The 19,175-nt window shown below is 41.0% G+C and overlaps 1 protein-coding gene across 5 annotated transcripts in view; it reads left to right on the top strand.

Moving 5' to 3' along the window:
* fam126a (family with sequence similarity 126 member A) overlaps positions 1 to 16,165 on the top strand; it is a 30,028-nt gene extending 13,863 nt beyond the window's left edge. For 4 of the 5 annotated variants that reach the window (XM_047384015.1, XM_047384016.1, XM_047384017.1 and 1 more), the window contains 9 exons: positions 1,444 to 1,545; positions 1,727 to 1,906; positions 3,003 to 3,083; positions 3,169 to 3,284; positions 5,677 to 5,772; positions 6,403 to 6,519; positions 7,594 to 7,681; positions 10,609 to 10,771; positions 14,063 to 16,165. In XM_047384015.1, the coding sequence (XP_047239971.1) occupies positions 1,444 to 1,545; positions 1,727 to 1,906; positions 3,003 to 3,083; positions 3,169 to 3,284; positions 5,677 to 5,772; positions 6,403 to 6,519; positions 7,594 to 7,681; positions 10,609 to 10,771; positions 14,063 to 14,574 (1,455 nt within the window). In that variant the 3' untranslated portion in view covers positions 14,575 to 16,165. Of the gene's footprint in view, positions 1 to 1,443; positions 1,546 to 1,726; positions 1,907 to 3,002; positions 3,084 to 3,168; positions 3,285 to 5,676; positions 5,773 to 6,402; positions 6,520 to 7,593; positions 7,682 to 10,608; positions 10,772 to 11,671; positions 12,016 to 14,062 lie in introns of all 5 variants that reach the window. The other variant, XM_047384019.1, reaches the window with a different exon arrangement.
* The last annotated feature ends 3,010 nt before the right edge of the window (positions 16,166 to 19,175 follow it).

Below are 19,175 nucleotides of genomic sequence, written 5' to 3'. Positions count from 1 at the left end.
ACAGGAAGAGCAGTAGGATAGAGTCTGAAACCACATTTGTTTTGAACATAAACACTGACAGTATTTTTATTGTAAAATGCTGTCTAAACTTAAATGCCTAAAAGTATGTTTTATGAGTATGGCTGCAGCTGTTTAAAATACATCAAATAGTGCAATGGCAGTATTATTGTGTGCAACATTAATACCACAAAGGACTTATTGGAATGCAGTATTTGTTGCCATTATAATCTCAGTGTCAGAAATGTATGCTTTGCATGCCAATGATGTGTTTACCCTGGTCGCAGTGTCACTGCAATAGTTGCAAATTTTCCCCTCTGATCATTTACTCACTCCAGAGTTTTGGTTGTTTTGTTAAGACCATCTGCCACGTGACATTTCATACCAAACGTGCCAATATGCTCCTGCTACTTCTTAGGCTACTGTAAGATAAATGAAATTATGTGGCCCCAAGAAATGACGCCTACCTGCAGGAGGTCATTCAGGGTTAGCTTGGTTTGACCAACAGTCATATGTTATCAAGAGTTTACTAGGATCAGAAAAAATTAAAAAGAATAAGGTGCAATGGAAAGTCTTTAGATAATAATATACAGTAAATGAGATTTTAGGTTGTTTTTTTGTTTTTTTTTGTTTTTAGGGATTGACGATATATTGGCGTTAACATCCACATCATATTTTTTTACATGTTGTTGCTGTGCGTGTTTCAGGTGGGGGAGGAGGTTGGCCATGTGGTTTTTGTTTGGGCATGTGATGTTGATGCAGTGAAGGATTGTGGGGTGTTTAACTGAAGCAGAGAAGCACTGTCAGCAGTATGGTCGTTTTCTGTCACAGTGTTGAAAGTTGTAGGGAAGTATATATATAATATAAATAATATTGGTTATCGGCCATAACAGCAATATTATTGTCAAATATTGATATTGGCCCAAATTTTCATATTTGTGCATCCCTGTTTTTTTATTTTTTTACAGATCTTCACAGTTCATGAAAATACTCAACTACCTATGAAAACTAATATTTAATATGCACAACAAATACGCAATGGTTTATAACATGGGCACATAATGGTTTGTTTACAGTAATGGAATGGAAGTTAAAAATAGGGGTATAAATTGGTGAAGTGACCTGGAGCCAGTGTCCACAGCTGACACAAATGCTAGTCTCCAACATACTGAAGGTCACAGAGACTGTGGGAGCCTCATAATGACGGCTGAGAAAGAGGCTGGTGAGAAAAATGTGGATTTATCCCGACTGATATCACCATTCAAATATTTGACAATGATGTTATAATCACACGATTTTGTATTATTATGTTGTCATGATTATGAGATCAAACTGTGTAGTTAGGACTGTATGTGAGAAATATGTAGGTGAGAATGTATATTGGTAAATATATACGGTGGAGAAGCTACCGTGTAGCAGAATTCAGCTGTTTGTGTTATTTTTCAGACCCTCCCTGACAGTGCAATCTCCACCTATGCCGCGTCACTTAAAGACAAAGGTTCCCTGATACCTGCGCTCTACAAGGTCATCCGAGAAAACTACAGCGACGTATGTACACACAGTGAAACAAATTTAAGCCATTTGGAGTAAAAACTCAATTTTGGCTCTTTTTAAAAAGAAACATTCAAGTTTTATCTTCAATTCAAAGTCCCAAAAGCTTGCATCACCGTTGAGCTGCTGTGATTTTGTTTTGACCATTTTACATACCATATTTTCTGTCCTCCTTCAGCTGCTGGAGCCAGTTTGTCACCAGCTTTTCGAGTTTTACCGGAGCGGTGTGCCGCAGCTGCAGCGTTTCACACTGCAGTTCCTGCCAGAGCTCCTATGGAGCCTTCTGTCCGTCAGCGCTGCCAGAGACCCCCACACATCCGGCTGCATTGAGGCACTGCTGCTGGGCATTTACAACCTGGTAGGAGAACAAGTGATCCCTAGAGAGGAGCTGGCCTTGTTAATATTGATAAAGTGTTTCCAGTAGGGCTGCAACTAACGATTATTTTGCTAATAGATTAATCTGTTGACTATTTTTTTCAATTAATAATCGGATAGAAAAAAGCGCTTCATAGGAGATGTTTTACAGAATTTGTACCAGGTGAAGCTAAACTGTGCCACATGAGGAGTTCTGGATACAGTATATTTACAGACAAAGAAGGTTTTTCATCTTAAACTCAAAATGGTGTATTTTATGTACAATTCTGGCCTAATTACTGCTCTGGGTGGGTTGTTCTATCAGCAAATGGCATGTTTCGGAGTCTGTGTAGTGCAGTTAATGTTAATTTGATTACTGAATTAGTTGATGATTAATCAGGATAACTGATTGATCAGAATTCATTGTTTCAGGCCTAGTTTCCAGTGTGATTAAAACAAATAAATCATGTCCCTTGATTTCCTAGATCTTCATAGCAGTTAAGTTTAAACATCCTGTTGGGCTTGAAATGCTCAGATTATCATAGAATCGTATGTTTTTAAAGTTTAGTTTTCATTCCTGTCATTAGAAAGCTGAGCAGTGAGAGTGACAGCATGTCAGAGAGAAATGGATGAACTGAAATTCAATTGCTTTGCACCTTATGAACACCCTTAATCGTCTCACAGGGATAAACCAGCACTTCTAATTATAAAAATTGTCTTCAATTTTCATTTACTTTGGCACTAAATGCTCTATCAGCAAAGTGCAGTATCTCCTCACTTCCTCTCTGAATACCAGAATAGGTCAGCTGTCACTCAGTTAGCACGTCGCCTGGCTCCTAATAATCTATTTGACATTCACAGGCACTCAGGGGACGCTAGAACCCTGGGGTTTTTGTGTATGTGTGTGTGTTCGCACAAATACCTATTCACACTCCAACCGAGCATGTGAGGAAATAACATCTCAAAATCTATGAGCAAACACCCACAAATAACAAATGGATGTGCCTAAAGAGATCAGAAGTTTCACTTTAGAGGAAAATATTTGTTTTTTTTACTGACATAACAATTTGTTTTCCTTTTCCTGTCTTTCTCTTTCACAGGAAATAGTTGATAAAGATGGACAAAGTAAAATATTATCTTTCACCGTCCCTTCTCTTTCCAAACCCTCAGTGTATCATGAGGTATGTCTCACACTCAGATTTGCGAAACTCCTCAATTTAAATGTCTTTGCATTTAGTAAATGAAACCTCTTCATCTTGCTTCTAGCCATCAGCCATCGGCTCCATGGCTCTTACAGAAGGAGCTTTAGCCAATCACGGGCTGAGCAGGGTTGTGTATAGTGGGCCACTCCTCCAGAGAGAGACTTTTACAGCACAAAACAGGTAGGGGTATTGGTGTCTTTATTGTTTTACTTTCCCAGTGGGTAGATTTGGACAAAGGCTGAATTGTGGTAGTTTTAAATGCAGCTTTCCTGGTAGGACCATGACAGTTATGACATCAGCCAGTAACTGAAATAGTTGCTCCCACAAAGGATGCTGAAAGGTCTGACGAAGTTATTTATTTCAGCTCTCTCAAATATATTGTGGTTGGGTTTGTGGTGTGTTGAGCTGCTGCCACAACAAATTATTTTATTCATGATGGACTTGACTCTGTGATTGCCCATGGCAGTTGCTTTGTTTTATCTGGAGCTATGCTGCTTCGAGTTTCCTAAATTAATGCAACTTTAAACAAACTATTGGTCATGTTTGCCTAAAGGAAATGTTCCCAGCTTTTTTTTTCTCTCTTGTTCAGTCTAGTTGAACTATATTTTATCTCTTGCTTTCAACTAATTTAATGTGACAGAACTTGTCTGGTTGGTTTCTAAGATCATTATGAGATGTTCAGTGTAAAATTAGTTTTGTTCTGGATTTCAAGTTAGCATTTCAGATTAGCATTTTTTTGTTTTTTAAAGTGCCTCGCAAAATTGTCCATACGAGATGAGAATAAGATTCTCTGGCTTTAGCTGTCCGTGCATCACATGCTAGAGCTAACCTGTCTGCTTGTTGTGTTGTCCCTTTCTTTATGGTGCTGTTGTAGAGGGTTCAGATCAAGGTTTCAGTGAAATCTGTTTGAGGTGGCATGTTGCATCCAAGGAGAGCTCCATAGTTCATATTTTCTGTGGTGGCAAATACTCTGTGGGAAGAGCTGCACTGAACTTTGTAATTAGCTTCATCTATGCTGAGTTAGGTGGAAGCTTTGACATCGCTAGCTCGATGATTGTCTGGTTTAAGGTGGCAGGTAAGAAAAGCTGCCTAACTCTTGCTCGGGGTGGAGTCGTGTTATATGGTTCTTTGGGTTTGTCGTGTTTCGAAATTCTTCCATTTAGTTTTACACACCCTGCTGCATATGGTCTGGCTCTTGTATAGGCTATTTTTCCTGTTGGGGCACAGGTTGCTGGGTGTGGTGTATGTTCACCTTAAATGGTCCGGGTGCCAAACGTGTTAGCTTTCTAGTTCCACCTTCTGTTGACACTGGTTAGTTGAGTCAGAGTTGTCCATGGCTGCATCTCAATGAATTGAAAGACATATTTTATTTACCACTCCTACAAAAGGCTCATAGTAACTCTGGAGGAGCTGCAGAGATCTATTGACAGGCCAGTTGTTAGTCCTGCACCCTACAAATCTGACCTTGATGTGATGGTGGCAAAATGAAGCTCATTGATAAAAGCAAATAAGAGGTCGTGTGCAATTTGCCTCAAGCTACGTAGGGGGCACAGCAAATATGTGGAAGAAGGTCCTCTGGTCAGATGAGACCAAAATGAAACATTTAGGTCTACATGAAAACGTTATGTGTGGCAGAACATTAATACTGCACCTCACCCTGAAAACACCATCCCCATAGTGAAACATAGTGGGGGCAGCATAATGCTGTGGGGATGTAGAGACAGGAAAGTTGGTCAAAATTGATGGAGCGATGGATGGAGGTAAACCCATTGCAGTATTCAAAGAACTCCTGTCATAGCCTTTAAAAGTCTTGAGACTGGGCTGACCTGCTTACACGACAATGACCAGCCGGGACAATGGAATGGGCCATAGCGTATTATTGTATTAGTCCAGACCTAAATGTAATCGAGAATCTTTGGCAAGACCCAGAAAGAGCTAAACACATGATATCCAGCTAATAGGACTGAGCTTGTGCTATTTTTGCAAAGAAGAGTTGGGATAAATTTAATGTGTAGATATGCAAAGCTGGTAGAGGTATATTTCAAAAGACTTACAGCAGCAATTGCAGGAAAAGTAGCTTTGCTAAAGTATTGCTCAGGAGAGCTGAATACATATTCACCTCAAAAACTGATTTGTTTCACAAGTATGTGCTGAGTTGTGTTGATCTATGACATTCTATAACATAAAATGCGGCGGTGGCACAGGTCTAAAAACGCGCGACTCATGCATGGAGGCTTCTGTCCTCGACGCAGCCCATTGCTGGTTTGACTCCCGGTCCAGGAACATTTGCTGCATGCCTTACCCCTCTTTTCACCCCTTTCTTGTCAACTTACTAAGGAAATTAAGGCTACTAGAGCTGAAAAAAAAAAGTGTGTGGTTGTCTTGTGACAAAATATAAAATAAAATAAAAAGAAACCTTTAGAGGTACACTTTTGTAATGCAGATGTGTTATTAATTATCAACTAGTTTGCAGTATAGTTGAGAATGTCTGTAGGAATGTGCTTTAATATTTTGGTGAGTCATCTCCCAGTGCACTTGATTGTAATGTGCTGTTTGTTTTCTGTTCCATGAGATTTGAGGTGCTGACCTACCTGCTGCTGTGCTACAACGCAGTTCTCAGCTACATGACCGCCACCTCCCTGCAGTCCCTCTGTCAGCTTAGTTCCAGGTAAGAGAGACCCACATGCACAAAAGCTCTCAATGTAATGTTGTTTGTTTGCTTCACTTAACAAATGACACAAACACAAGCCACATATAATCTTAGTTGGAACATCATAGTTAATTTCAACACGTCCATGCTAGTTTGCAAGCAGTTGCTGATCTGATCCTCTTATAGCCTTTTGCTGCCAGCGAGACTCAAGATACCACTATTTGGCTTCAAACCGCCATGTGCACACATCCAGGCTCAGTGATTTTGGGCATCTGCCAACTGCAGCTGAGCACTGGTCTGATGAGGAGTCATCAGCTTGGATTTCCCCTTCACAGTTTGTTATGCGAGAGTTGTGTATAATAGCCCTTTGGCTTCCAAGTATAGGCCTTACAGAAGTTTTGGTTACAAGCTGTGTGAAAGCCATTTACAGATGAATTAACTATTCATACTAAATATTTTATAAAAGTTGTCGATCATGCTTGATATCGTGTTTGTGAATGTTTATATTCAGCAGACACTTAGTTTCATATTAGCTCACCATAGGGAAGTAATGTACCTGTAATCAAGTGGCCCCTGTGGAGTCATTGTTTAGCTTCATATGATGCAAGCTGCTTTATTGTGTTTGTAATAATTGCTTTTCCTCTCCAGGGTGAGTATATGTGGTTACCCGCGGCAACAGCTGAGGCGCTATAAAGGCATCAGCACACGACTCACTGTCACTTCAGAGTTCTTGGTTCAGCTCATAACAGGGATCCACTATGCCTTGTGAGTATTTAACATGCAACCCCAATCACACAATTTAATGAACCACAACCTTGGTGTTAGATTTCAGGGTTTTTAGTTGCTAATTTTTCCTCAATCCTCCCTATTTGGTATTTCCTGATTATTTTGGTAATTTGCTTCTGTGGAACAGGACTGTAATTTATTAAAGTACCCTTAAACAGTTCTTCTCCAAGCTTTCTGAAAGTCTTTCTTTGGACTTGCTCTGTTTTTTCTTTAGTTTTTACCTGACATCATTGCTCATGGCGACAGAAGTAAGGTTGGGCAGAGTATCTAGAGATTGTCAAGAAATGAATAAGAAGAATTTTTGAATTTTAAGTCATAAACATCAAAGGTAGTTCATAGACATATAATGAATCTCATTGCTTTTTTTAAAATTTGCTTTTTAGATTTATACTGCCTTATTTTTTGGGATTTTAAGTATGTACATTATTCTGATGTCTATTTAATTTCTAGATCTAGAAACTACTTTGATCTATGTCCTAAATCTTTTTTTTTTTTTCATAGCACTAGTGGCCTTTAGTTTTATTATTTTTTTTAGGTAGGCAGACAGAAGGTTGGCTAGAGAGAGGGGGAAGACATGCAGCACAGGTCTCTGGGGTCAAGACTCCGTGTATGGGTCGCGTGCTCTACCGCTATGCCACACGCCATGCCCTTTTATTCATTTTTCAAATTCTTAATTATGCAAAAAGTATATAGCTAACTAATAAGAGTGCCTTCACTGTCAAATGATTACTACCTTTTATGAAAACTGAACGGATGATATCTAGGGCAAATTTATTTAACTTTTATTTATTAGAAAATGTTAGCGGTGCAATATTTAAACTGCCAATTTATAGCCACCTAAACTTCTACACTTTCTACAGGCTTTTATTTTGTCTGTGCTGAAGAGGTAAAATGAGTATCTGTATTGCAGTGCAGTTCCTTCGCTGCACTCTTTTTAGGGGCAAAATTTCTATATTCTTGATTGAGAAATGGCTTTAATTGTATTATCTGATCAGCTAATGACGATTTTGCTTCTCGTCATTTGTATACATGTGTGTTTTTGCATTTGAATAGGTGCAATGGTGAAGTTGAACTGGGATCCAAAGCACTGGATGACGTCCTGTATCGAGCCCAGCTGGAGTTGTTCCCTGAGGCTCTGTTGGTGGGTGCATCATTTTATTCCGTTAATAACACATTTTCCTTTCCTCTGTGCTCATTTCAGACATTTGTTTGCCGCGAGAGAGAGAAACTGTGATTAAGATACACGTGCTGGCCTCAGTCTTGATTCGTGCAACAGCATTGTGTGCTGCATCCTGTTCGTCTGTGTGTGTCAGCGACTGCCAGCCCATTGTAATCCCACTAGATTATATACATGCTTTCCAGCTCAGTTAAACTGTAATCCTTGAGGCCCAGGGAATAGAGGATTGAAACTAGTAAGCTCACAACATTACTAAACAAGTCAAGGGGCACGACTCCTGCACAATCAAAACGTGCAACATTACAGTACACGTTTATACAAAAGGAGTTGAGCTAAAACTTGGTGTAGTCTTTTGACAGTTGCCACAAATACACACACTGTAAAAAAAAAAAGAAATGGCAGTTTTGTTTGGAACATACAAGCTTAGTATAAAACTGTGACGTATTCTTCATGAGACCAATATGATGCAACACTGCACACAAAAGACATGTTGTTCTGATCCTCATGCTCCACCCCATGATATGTTCTCAGCTGTTACATGATCATTTTGTAATTGCCACATAAGAATTTTCAAGTACGCGCTGATTTTATTATGTAAGGAGTTGTGACTCCCAAAATCCTGTTTGTTTTTTTTGTGCATCTGATGTCTCTGGTGTTTATTTTGTCCTTTTATTATTTTACAAATTGAAGTAGAACTACTCTGCTGTTGTCTAACTTGTATACAAAAGTATATTTCAAATGCTTGCTGAGTGAAAATTATAAATGAGCAAGAGTTGTCTCGTACATTTAATAAGGAATATATGTCATGTTTTCGCCGTAAACTAATTCAGGTTTAAATGATATGGGAAGAAATCTGGCCTGCAGATTCATTGGTTTCTCAGTGATGAGAATGTAATGTTTTTGCATTCAGTAAGTGCTTATTATCCATGTTTTCAACAAAACATTTTTGCCCACAATTTCCATCAGCAGTGGCTTTGCTATTGCCACTTGAGGCCAGGTTTACATCTGCATCAATGGCCTAACTACAGATTCCTTCACCTGAGCTCTGCAGCTCCTCCAGAGTTAGCTAGGTCCTTAGTTTTCTGCCACTCAGTGATTTGCATGTAGGTTCCTTGGTCTTCATGGTGCTGTTGGTTTACTAAATTTCTCTCACAAATCTCTGAGGTGTTCACATTACAGCTGGATCTGTACTGAGATTAAATTACACACAGTTGGACTCTATGTACTTATTGAGTGACTTGTAAAGCTATCAGGGTTCGCTGGATTTTATTTAGAAGCATGTGGGATTTAATTAAAATGCATGCTACACTGTTCAGATTTTTGTATATAAAATGTTTTTTCCAACTTTATAAATACAGGGGTTGGACAATAAAACTGAAACACCTGTCATTTTAGTGTGGGAGGTTTCATGGCTAAATTGGACCAGCCTGGTAGCCAGTCTTCATTGATTGCACATTGCACCAGTAAGAGCAGAGTGTGAAGGTTCAATTAGCAGGGTAAGAGCACAGTTTTGCTCAAAATATTGAAATGCACTCAACATTATGAGTGACATACCAGAGTTCAAAAGAGGATAAATTGTTGGGGCACGTCTTGCTGGCGCATCTGTGACCAAGACAGCAAGTCTTTGTGATGTATCAAGAGCCACGGTATCCAGGGTAATGTCAGCATACCACCAAGAAGGACCAACCACATCCAACAGGATTAACTGTGGACGCAAGAGGAAGCTGTCTGAAAGGGATGTTCGGATGCTAACCCGGATTATATCCAAAAAACATAAAACCACGGCTGCCCAAATCACGGCAGAATTAAATATGCACCTCAACTCTCCTGTTTCCACCAGAACTGTCCATCAGGAGCTCCACAGGGTCAATATACACGGCCGGGCTGCTATAGCCAAACCTTTGGTCACTCATGCCAATGCTAAACGTTGGTTTCAATGGTGCAAGGAGCTCAAATCTTGGTCTGTGGACAATGTGAAACATGTATTGTTCTCTGATGAGTCCATCTTTACTGTTTTCCCCACATCCGGGAGAGTTACGGTATGGAGAAGCCCCAAAGAAGCGTACCACCCAGACTGTTGCATGCCCAGAGTGAAGCATGGGGGTGGATCAGTGATGGTTTGGGCTGCCATATCATGGCATTCCCTTGGTCCAATACTTGTGCTAGATGGGCGCGTCACTGCCAAGGACTACCGAACCATTCTTGAGGACCATGTGCATCCAATGGTTCAAACATTGTATCCTGAAGGCGGTGCCGTGTATCAGGATGACAATGCACCAATACACACAGCAAGACTGGTGAAAGATTGGTTTGATGAACATGAAAGTGAAGTTGAACATCTCCCATGGCCTGCACAGTCACCAGATCTAAATATTATTGAGCCACTTTGGGGTGTTTTGGAGGAGCGAGTCAGGAAACTTTTTCCTCCACCAGTATCACGTAGTGACCTGGCCACTATCCTGCAAGAAGAATGGGTTAAAATCCCTCTGACCACTGTGCAGGACTTGTATATGTCATTCCCAAGATGAATTGATGCTGTATTGGACGCAAAAGGAGGCCCTACACCATACTAATAAATTATGGTGGTCTAAAACCAGGTGTTTCACTTTCATTGTCCAACCCCTGTATATCCCTGTTTGTGGTTGGGCTTCCACAGAAGATCATAATAAAATACATTTAAGTCTGTTGTTTTTATATGGAAAATTGTGAATGTAAGGGGTATGAAAACTTGTCCCAGGCAATGCATTATTTATCATTGGTATACATTGATTTAGGGTTTACAAAAGGTGATCAAAAGGATATAGAACAGAAGGAGGAATTATTGCAAACTGTTCAGAGCTTATATCAAATTCTGTCAACTCGTTTGAACATGTGCTGTTTTTAATCTGCAGGTTGGTAATGCCATCAAGTCTTCACTACACAGCGCAGCACTGAAAAGCAACAATAGGGAGGGTGGTCGGAGTATCCAAGTGGAGATTACACCCACTGCCTCCAGGATCTCCCGCAATGCTGTCACCTCCCTCTCTATAAGAGGGCACCGCTGGAAGAGACACGGTGAGATGCACACACACACAGAAACAAAAGGAAAACTGAGGTGAAGAAGGAACACTAAAGGAAATGACTCGAGAAAGTTCTTGCCTGGATTTCAATTTGTTTTGTAAGAAACATAACATCTTTTTGAGCCATTCCACACCAAAGGAGAGAGCAAAATTTCATTATTCATTCTCCCATTTCATTGATGGTCACTATCTTCATCTAATGTTGCAGTCATTTCACCCTCGCAATTGTAGACTATCAACTTTATAGGTTTTAATGAGCTACTTCCTCTTTGTTCTTTCTTCTAATTAAGAAAGACTGTAATGTTTGCAGCATGAAGCAGGTTATGCGTTTGTCTTTTATGTGGAAAGTTTCAGCTGCATGTTCTCTTCAAAGTAAATGAGTTTAACGTAGATTTGGGAGAGGTGGTCTCTTTTCCCAGAACACACATCCATTAAGGTAAATTACAGCCTTCTGCTGGTTTAATGAGGCAGGTTTTATCTTGTGCCCACACCCATGCCTCCTGCCCTTCAAACAGGAACATGCAAACAGCTTGCTTATGCCCAAAGCCTTTGGTCATGAGCTGATGATGGAGGAAACAATGATTGAATTCATGTGCGGGAATATTGCAGACTATAGATCCATTCAGCTAGTGTGGTCCTCTTCATTTCCACTTAGCATGTACTTAATGTTATGTTTTGATCAGTAACATTTTTATTTATAATTTCTGTTGTTACATTTATTACCTTTTTGTTTTTTGTGTTTCTGTGGTTGTGTGTGTCTGTGCACATGAACGTCTTTTTTTTTTTTTTTTTTTTTTATATCTGTGCATGAAATGCATCTTTCCATCTCTTTGTTTGTGTGTCTGCGGTTTTTGGATGTGTTGTCCTACCACTCCTCCATGCTCCCCGTCACCAGAGACCCAGGAGGTGAGTGTAGACGGTGACCCTGCACTGGGGGGCATGGCCGTCCCTGAGATCAGTGTGACTGGCGTGAGCGGCGAGCGAATGGCCAACGGAGACTCTCTGCGGCCACGCCCCGACGGACGCAACCACCTTGACAACGACACATTGGGTGCCTCTTCCGAGGTCAGCACGGACCCCCGAAGTCATGACTCCGGGAATCGGAGTCAGGAGGTCAGGAGGCAGAAGTCTGTGAGGCGAATGGTGGAGAGTGAGGGTTCTGGGTCGGCCTCCGCAGGGAGGAGCCAGTACTGAAACCCAACCTTCCCTTTCCCCTGCCCTACACCAGGGGTAACCTAGGTAACCATGTGTGGGGCGTGGTCTAAAAACACTGCATGATGACTTTATCCTTTACCTTTCGCGCTGGGCTCCACCACCCTGTCTTCGCCTAAATATACTTATTCCTCTCATCTGTCAATCAGTATCCATCGTCATTTCATTTATTCACTCTCTCCTGTGTGGCTTAAACTTAATTATTAAGACCAGCTTCTAAGACTCCCCTTAAGTCCAATCAATTATTTATAATCTTTCTGAATGACCTCCTAAAATATGTATTTGCAGACCGTACTATGAACATAAAGCAAAATGAAGGTGATTTTATCAGAGGAGATAGACAATGCCTGGCAAAAGTATTACAATTAAACCTGTTTTACATTATGTGATGTCACAACCACAAACTTTAATGTATTTTATTTACATCACATGTGATAGACCAACACAAAGTAGCCTGTAATTGTGAAGTTTAAAGGAAAATGATGAATGTTCATCAAAACATTTTTTACTAATAATGAGAGAAATGTAACATGCGTTTGTGTACTTTGATACCCCTGACTCAAACCCAGAGCCTACAGAAGACCTCCTTGATAAATAGTCCACATGCTCTGTGAAGGCATCAGAGGCTCGTTAGGGAAGAACCAGGAAGACCAAGGAACACACCATACGGCTGAGGTTCAGTGGGAGGAGTAATCGGCTTACAATCCGAAAGTGGGTTCGATTCCAGCTTTCTCCTGCCACGTGTCAACGTGCCCCCTGAGCAACTTCAAGTTGCCTCTGCGTATCTGTTTATCAATGTGTGCGATTGGGTGAATGTGTCTCTTGTCTAAAGCTTTATAAATTAAGTTCATTTACCAAAATCGCACATCACCCTAAAAACACCAACCTCACTGTGAAACAAGGTATCGGCAGCATCATGATGAGGTGATGCTTTCTTTAGCAGGGACAGAGAAACTGAAAACTGGTCAGAGATGATGCGAAGCGGTCTTCCACTTCCCAGTTATGTTCTGCTTTCCGTTTGTCCCATAAAATACAATTTTATGTGGTTGTTACAAAATATTCAAGGGGTATGAATACTTTTGCCAGGCACTGTAAGGTAGAATTATCAATGGAAATGTCTTGCTTTGCTAAAATGATACTAATACTGATCTAATCCTGATTAGCTTGAATCAGGAAGCCTGGAAGATCTCTAGAAACTTGACTTCATAGCTACGGAGAACTTTTTTTTTGTGTGTTTTTTCTTATCAGAGCAAAGGTACTCGGAAGATCGAAACACCTCAACACATTAATCCTAGGTTGCATCTGGAAACAGATCCTTTGCTTCTGACTGGTAGCTATGAGCTAAGGAAAGATATGCAGGTCTTGAAATTAAATTTAGATGAAGGCAATAACTCCTGACCTGTTTAGAGCAGGCTAAATCTAGAGGACTTCAACAAGACCTTCCTATCCACCTGTTTTGTCATCTGTGCACTGGTGTAGCTCTGATCTGTGTTTATGAATATGCTGGTGGTTGACCCTTCACATAGGTCTGGTTTTATGTCTTAGAGAAAGCAGGAAATAGTGCAACAGTATGTGTGAGTATTTTGAGTTGATTAGAAGAAAGAAGCAACTCTTTTTTTCTTTTTTAAATGTGTGCTTTTTATTTGCTTTCATCTTACTTTCCCTTTGTGATTTTTCCAAAGCTTATGCTTTTAGGCGCTATTCCCACTTTCCTTTGGGACAAAACATGCTCTCCTTTAAAACTACATTACTTACTGTTATCTCATATCTTTGCTCCTTCTCCTAATGTGTGCTGGACTATTAGCTCACACTCTTTTGCTTGGTGGCAAGATGTTCTTTTTAAGATGGCATTACAGTGTAAAGGCGCCACCTGCTGGATGGTAGTTCACCTCATCTGACATCCAGACAATTTTGTTTCTAAACAAAATAACTGTTGATTTAGAACCATTTATTCTTAATTAAACCTGAATTGGATTCAGTGAGTTGGACAACAGATGAGGTTTTTTATCGTTTATCTTGCACTTGTTTTTAATGTGAGTGCTTGCTTGTTTCTTTCTCTCCATCTGCCTCACAGACGCAGTGGATCTGGGTTCCCCGGATGAGCTGATGGATATATCCGAGGTGGATGAAGGGGTTTGGCCGGGAGCAGTGGGGCCTGACATGACCCCGCCCACCATCACTATCAGCAACAGCACCACCACACTGAACCTGGGAGTTAAGGCCATGAAGAAGTGTCGGCTTGGAGGGCGCAGCAGCAAGGACAAGGAGTCTGGGCCTCTCACAACGGGTCGGGCCGCGAGCGAGAACGCAGAGCTCTCTGTCAAGCGGCTAACCCTCACTTCCAGTCAGTCGGTGCCCAGGGCGGGCGCTCTCACCAGCCTGACACGCACTGCCAGCGCCGTCTTCTCCCGTTCCTTCGAGCACGTGGCCAGCAGCAACCCAGCTCCCACCAGCAACCACACAGCTTCCGAGGCAGGCCACTATTGCTGCAGCCTGCAGGAGGAGAGGATGGGGTACTTGAGTCCCACGCCAAACCACACCCACCGCTCCCCAAGCATTAGCATTCACCTCGGCTCTGACCTTTGAACCTTTTTAGACTATTTAATCGTATGAACCCTCATCTCTGATCCTGTGATCTTGTGACCCTGTACCTGTGATCTGGAACTCCAAGCCATGCCAACTGCATTCGACCACAAAAGTGTGAAGAAATACTCCATCTGTTTTCCTCCATCACTCCTTTTCAGGCGTTTCTGATTCTCTGTGCTGTAAACCGGCTTGTCTTCTTGCTTCATTCAAACATCCAGAGCCAGCTCAGTGAATGGTGGGGGGAGGGCATCGGGTATACGGCTTTCAGGTTTCTTATTTTACTTTTTTATTTTTATTATTATTATTATTTTTGGGTTGAAGTCAAGGCAGGACATCAGTCTGCTGTCATGAATAGATGCACTTAAAATGATAACAAAAAAGATGTGTGAAAAATTATTACACCTGCGTTTGTTGCCCAGTTTCCCATTCATGCCCCTTTGTTTGTGGGCAGGTGTACTGTATGTGCGAGCGTGCATGTGTGTGTGTTTGTTGTTTTTTTTAAAACGGCTGCTGATTGCTGCAGTGAGCAAAGTGTGATTATCTTAGTTGAAATATGTGTTTCTACTACTTTTATAATACTAGTTAAACACCTCCCATAGCAATACAGATAACTTCTAATCAGTATTTTTATGTTTCTGGGCTGATCACTCCAACTTCTGTCCGCTTTGGACAGCAGTTTTAAACGTGCTTCTGAAAGTTCTTGATTCTTCCTGAACTGCGTTAAAAGCAAGCCATTAAATAATCAGCCAGTATGAATAGAATCCGGTCTTCTGTTTACAATCACACGGTATTCTCACCGTGACGGAGAAGCAATACTTTCCTTCCTCCTCGCTCCTTTAGCACCTTCCTTATTACATGCCGTGTCACAGACGGCGCCACTTATGATCCGACTTCTTAAAGACGACGAAGATGATTTACATTTTTGGGGTGGTGGATATGAATGATTGAGTACTGAATTTTGCACAAAGAAGAACTAATCAGTTGTTGGGAACTTTAGTATTTTCATACGAACAAGAGGTTTTGACGCTTAAATTGTATTTTTCCCCAGAAAGGACATGCATTGTTGCTCTATAAAGACTCCCAACTTCCCAACTTTTGTGTGATGCAACGGCCACATACGGCAGCAGATTGTTTAGATTCAACGGCAAACTCCTTTCTGGTTATCCCTAAACTGTAAGTGTTCAGCAATGCCAGCAAGGCATCTTTTGTGTTTTCTAACCCACCATTTCAGTTGTTTGTAATACTAAAGTGATGTAATTCCTGCCTCCCTTCCTGTCCATTACTTCATCCTCATGTCACAAGACATGTTAATACCAAGAAATGAATGAAACTCCAACCTTCTGTTATATCTGATGTCCTAAATGAAGCGATCGTGCTGCTCAGCCCTCAAGCGGTCGGTTTACTTAGTTGTTGAGTGTCTATAGCTTGGTGGGACGATACCAATCATGTTTCTTTGTATGTGGGTTTACAGTAAAATGGTTAAGCTATCCTTGTACAACATCCTGTTATACTAAAATTGGTTATATTTGCCTTTCTATGTCTGAAAATAACACTGCTACAAATTCTGGAAATAAAGTGTTTCTATATTTCACTTGTGTGCTCTGAGATGTTCCTCTTCTGCCAGGAGGCATTCTCTGAACATCACCTTAAACCATTTTATTTATATATATATATATATATATATAAATATATATATATAAACTCATATTTACTGTATGAACTGAAAACTAGGATTTATCATTCCTCTGAATCACTAAACTAATATTTAGTTGTATGTCCACTGTTTCTGAGAACTGCTTCACATCTGGGTTGCATGGAGTTGACAAACGTCTGGCACCAGGTATAACAACATTCCACAATTCCTCTGCATTTTGTGGTTTTGCCTCAGAAACAGCCTTATTTTTTTTCCACCCCACATGTTTTCAGTTTGATTAAGGTCCAAGGATTGGCCTGGCTACTCCATGTTGGTCTGGAACCAAGATGCCGCTCGCATACTGGTGTGTTTCGGGTCGTTGCCTTGTTGAAACACACATTTCAAAGGCATTTCTTCTTTGGTATAAGACAACATGACCTCTTCAAGGATTTTGATTTTATACACTCTGATCTATGATTCCCTGAATGCCATAAATAGGCCCAAGTCCATAGTAAGAGAAACAGCCCTGTATCTTGATGCTTGAACCACCATGTTTCACTGTTTGGGTTATCTGACCCAAAAAGAACAATCTTGCTTTCATCAGTCCACAAAGTTTCTCCTAAAGTTTCTCTTTAGGAGAGTTGATGTGTTCTTTGGCAAACTGTGTCCTCTTCAACACATTTGTTTTGAACAGGGACTTATCGGAGTCTTTACACAGGTGTCTTCTAATTGTCACAGTACTCACCGTTAACTTCAAAACCTTCTTTGGTCACCCTGAAGCTGATCACTCCAATCAGTGTCTTGATAAATGTTAGCTATTCTTCTGAACAATGCCTGGAATGACCCATTTTTGTCAGGTTTTTAGGGAGAAATGCATGTATATGTGCTGGCATCATCTTTAAACAAGGGCCACCTGACTGACACCTGTTTCTTCACAGAACAAATGACCTCAGTAATTGAATTCCACACTCTTATTTTGAACATGCCTCTTTCAATTTATTATTCAGTTACAGACTTGCGGGGGGGGGGGGGGCATCTATATAATGAATGTTGGTTGTGTTGGTTTTCTATGACTCTACTACAGGGGTTGAACAATGAAACTGAAACACCTGTCATTTTAGTGTGGGAGGTTTCATGGCTAAATTGGACCAGCCTGGTAGCCAGTCTTCATTGATTGCACATTGCACCAGTAAGAGCAGAGTGTGAAGGTTCAATTAGCAGGGTAAGAGCACAGTTTTGCTCAAAATATTGAAATGCACACAACATTATGGATGACATACCAGAGTTCAAAAGAGGACAAATTGTTGGTGCACGTCTTGCTGGCGCATCTGTGACCAAGACAGCAAGTCTTTGTGATGTATCAAGAGCCACGGTATCCAGGGTAATGTCAGCATACCACCAAGAAGGACGAACCACATCCAACAGGATTAACTGTGGACGCAAGAGGAAGCTGTCTGAAAGGGATGTTCGGGTGCTAACCCGGATTGTATCCAAAAAACATAAAACCACGGCTGCCCAAATCACGGCAGCATTAAATATGCACCTCAACTCTCCTGTTTCCACCAGAACTGTCCATCAGGAGCTCCACAGGGTCAATATACACGGCCGGGCTGCTATAGCCAAACCTTTGGTCACTCATGCCAATGCCAAATGTTGGTTTCAATGGTGCAAGGAGCGCAAATCTTGGGCTGTGGACAATGTGAAACATGTATTGTTCTCTGATGAGTCCACCTTTACTGTTTTCCCCACATCTGGGAGAGTTACGGTGTGGAGAAGCCCCAAAGAAGCGTACCACCCAGACTGTTGCATGCCCAGAGTGAAGCATGGGGGTGGATCAGTGATGGTTTGGGCTGCCATATCATAGCATTCCCTTGGTCCAATACTTGTGCTAGATGGGCGCGTCACTGCCAAGTACTACCGAACCATTCTTGAGGACCATGTGCATCCAATGGTTCAAACATTGTATCCTGAAGGTGGTGCCGTGTATCAGGCTGACAATGCACCAATACACACAGCAAGACTGGTGAAAGATTGGTTTGATGAACATGAAAGTGAAGTTGAACATCTCCCATGGCCTGCACAGTCACCAGATCTAAATATTATTGAGCCACTTTGGGGTGTTTTGGAGGAGCGAGTCAGGAAACGTTTTCCTCCACCAGAATCACATAGTGACCTGGCCACTATCCTGCAAGAAGAATGGCTTAAAATCCCTCTGACCACTGTGCAGGACTTGTATATGTCATTCCCAAGACGAATTGATGCTGTATTGGACGCAAAAGGAGGCCCTACACCATACTAATAAATTATTGTGGTCTAAAACCAGGTGTTTCAGTTTCATTGTCCAACCCCTGTATGTCTACTAGTAAATTATCGGCCATGTGGTGATGTGATTTCTACAAAAAGCAGTGATTGATTGGACTGCTGTTATTTTGAACACAACAGTATTAGTGATTTGTTTGTTATTTAGACCTTTGCCATACAATAAAATGTCATAGCAGCATTTTGTTAAAAAGTTAGCTTTTGTTTTAAGCTCAACTTGAGTTTTTGCATTTACATGTAACCTGCTAACCTGGAAAATATAGATTTGCTTTGAGTCTATGCACGCAACCGATTTGGAGTGAGATTTATTAGGGTACGGTGAGACAGTAAAAAATAGAAGAAAACCTGGAGTTTGTCACCATAATAATGAGTTTGCAGATCCAGATCAGAAGACAAGCTACTGAATGCTTTTTCTAAACATTTACAATCGTTAGCCTCATAGCATAATTGTCTTAGTCATGACTTAGGCAATTATGCTAAAAGGCTAACATAATACTGGAAGATACTGAAGAATGCAGCAGCTGCTATCCCAAGACAAATTTGTTACCAATGCTAAAAAAAAATACCTTGGTGGACTAATGCTATGTTTCATTTGCCTTGAAATTCACTTGCAAAACTCAAATCTGGGAATAATGACCCACCTATTCCC

This window comes from Girardinichthys multiradiatus, chromosome 13, assembly GCF_021462225.1.
Source record: "Girardinichthys multiradiatus isolate DD_20200921_A chromosome 13, DD_fGirMul_XY1, whole genome shotgun sequence".
Taxonomy (NCBI): domain Eukaryota; kingdom Metazoa; phylum Chordata; class Actinopteri; order Cyprinodontiformes; family Goodeidae; genus Girardinichthys; species Girardinichthys multiradiatus.
This window is presented reverse-complemented; position numbering and strand designations above follow the sequence as displayed.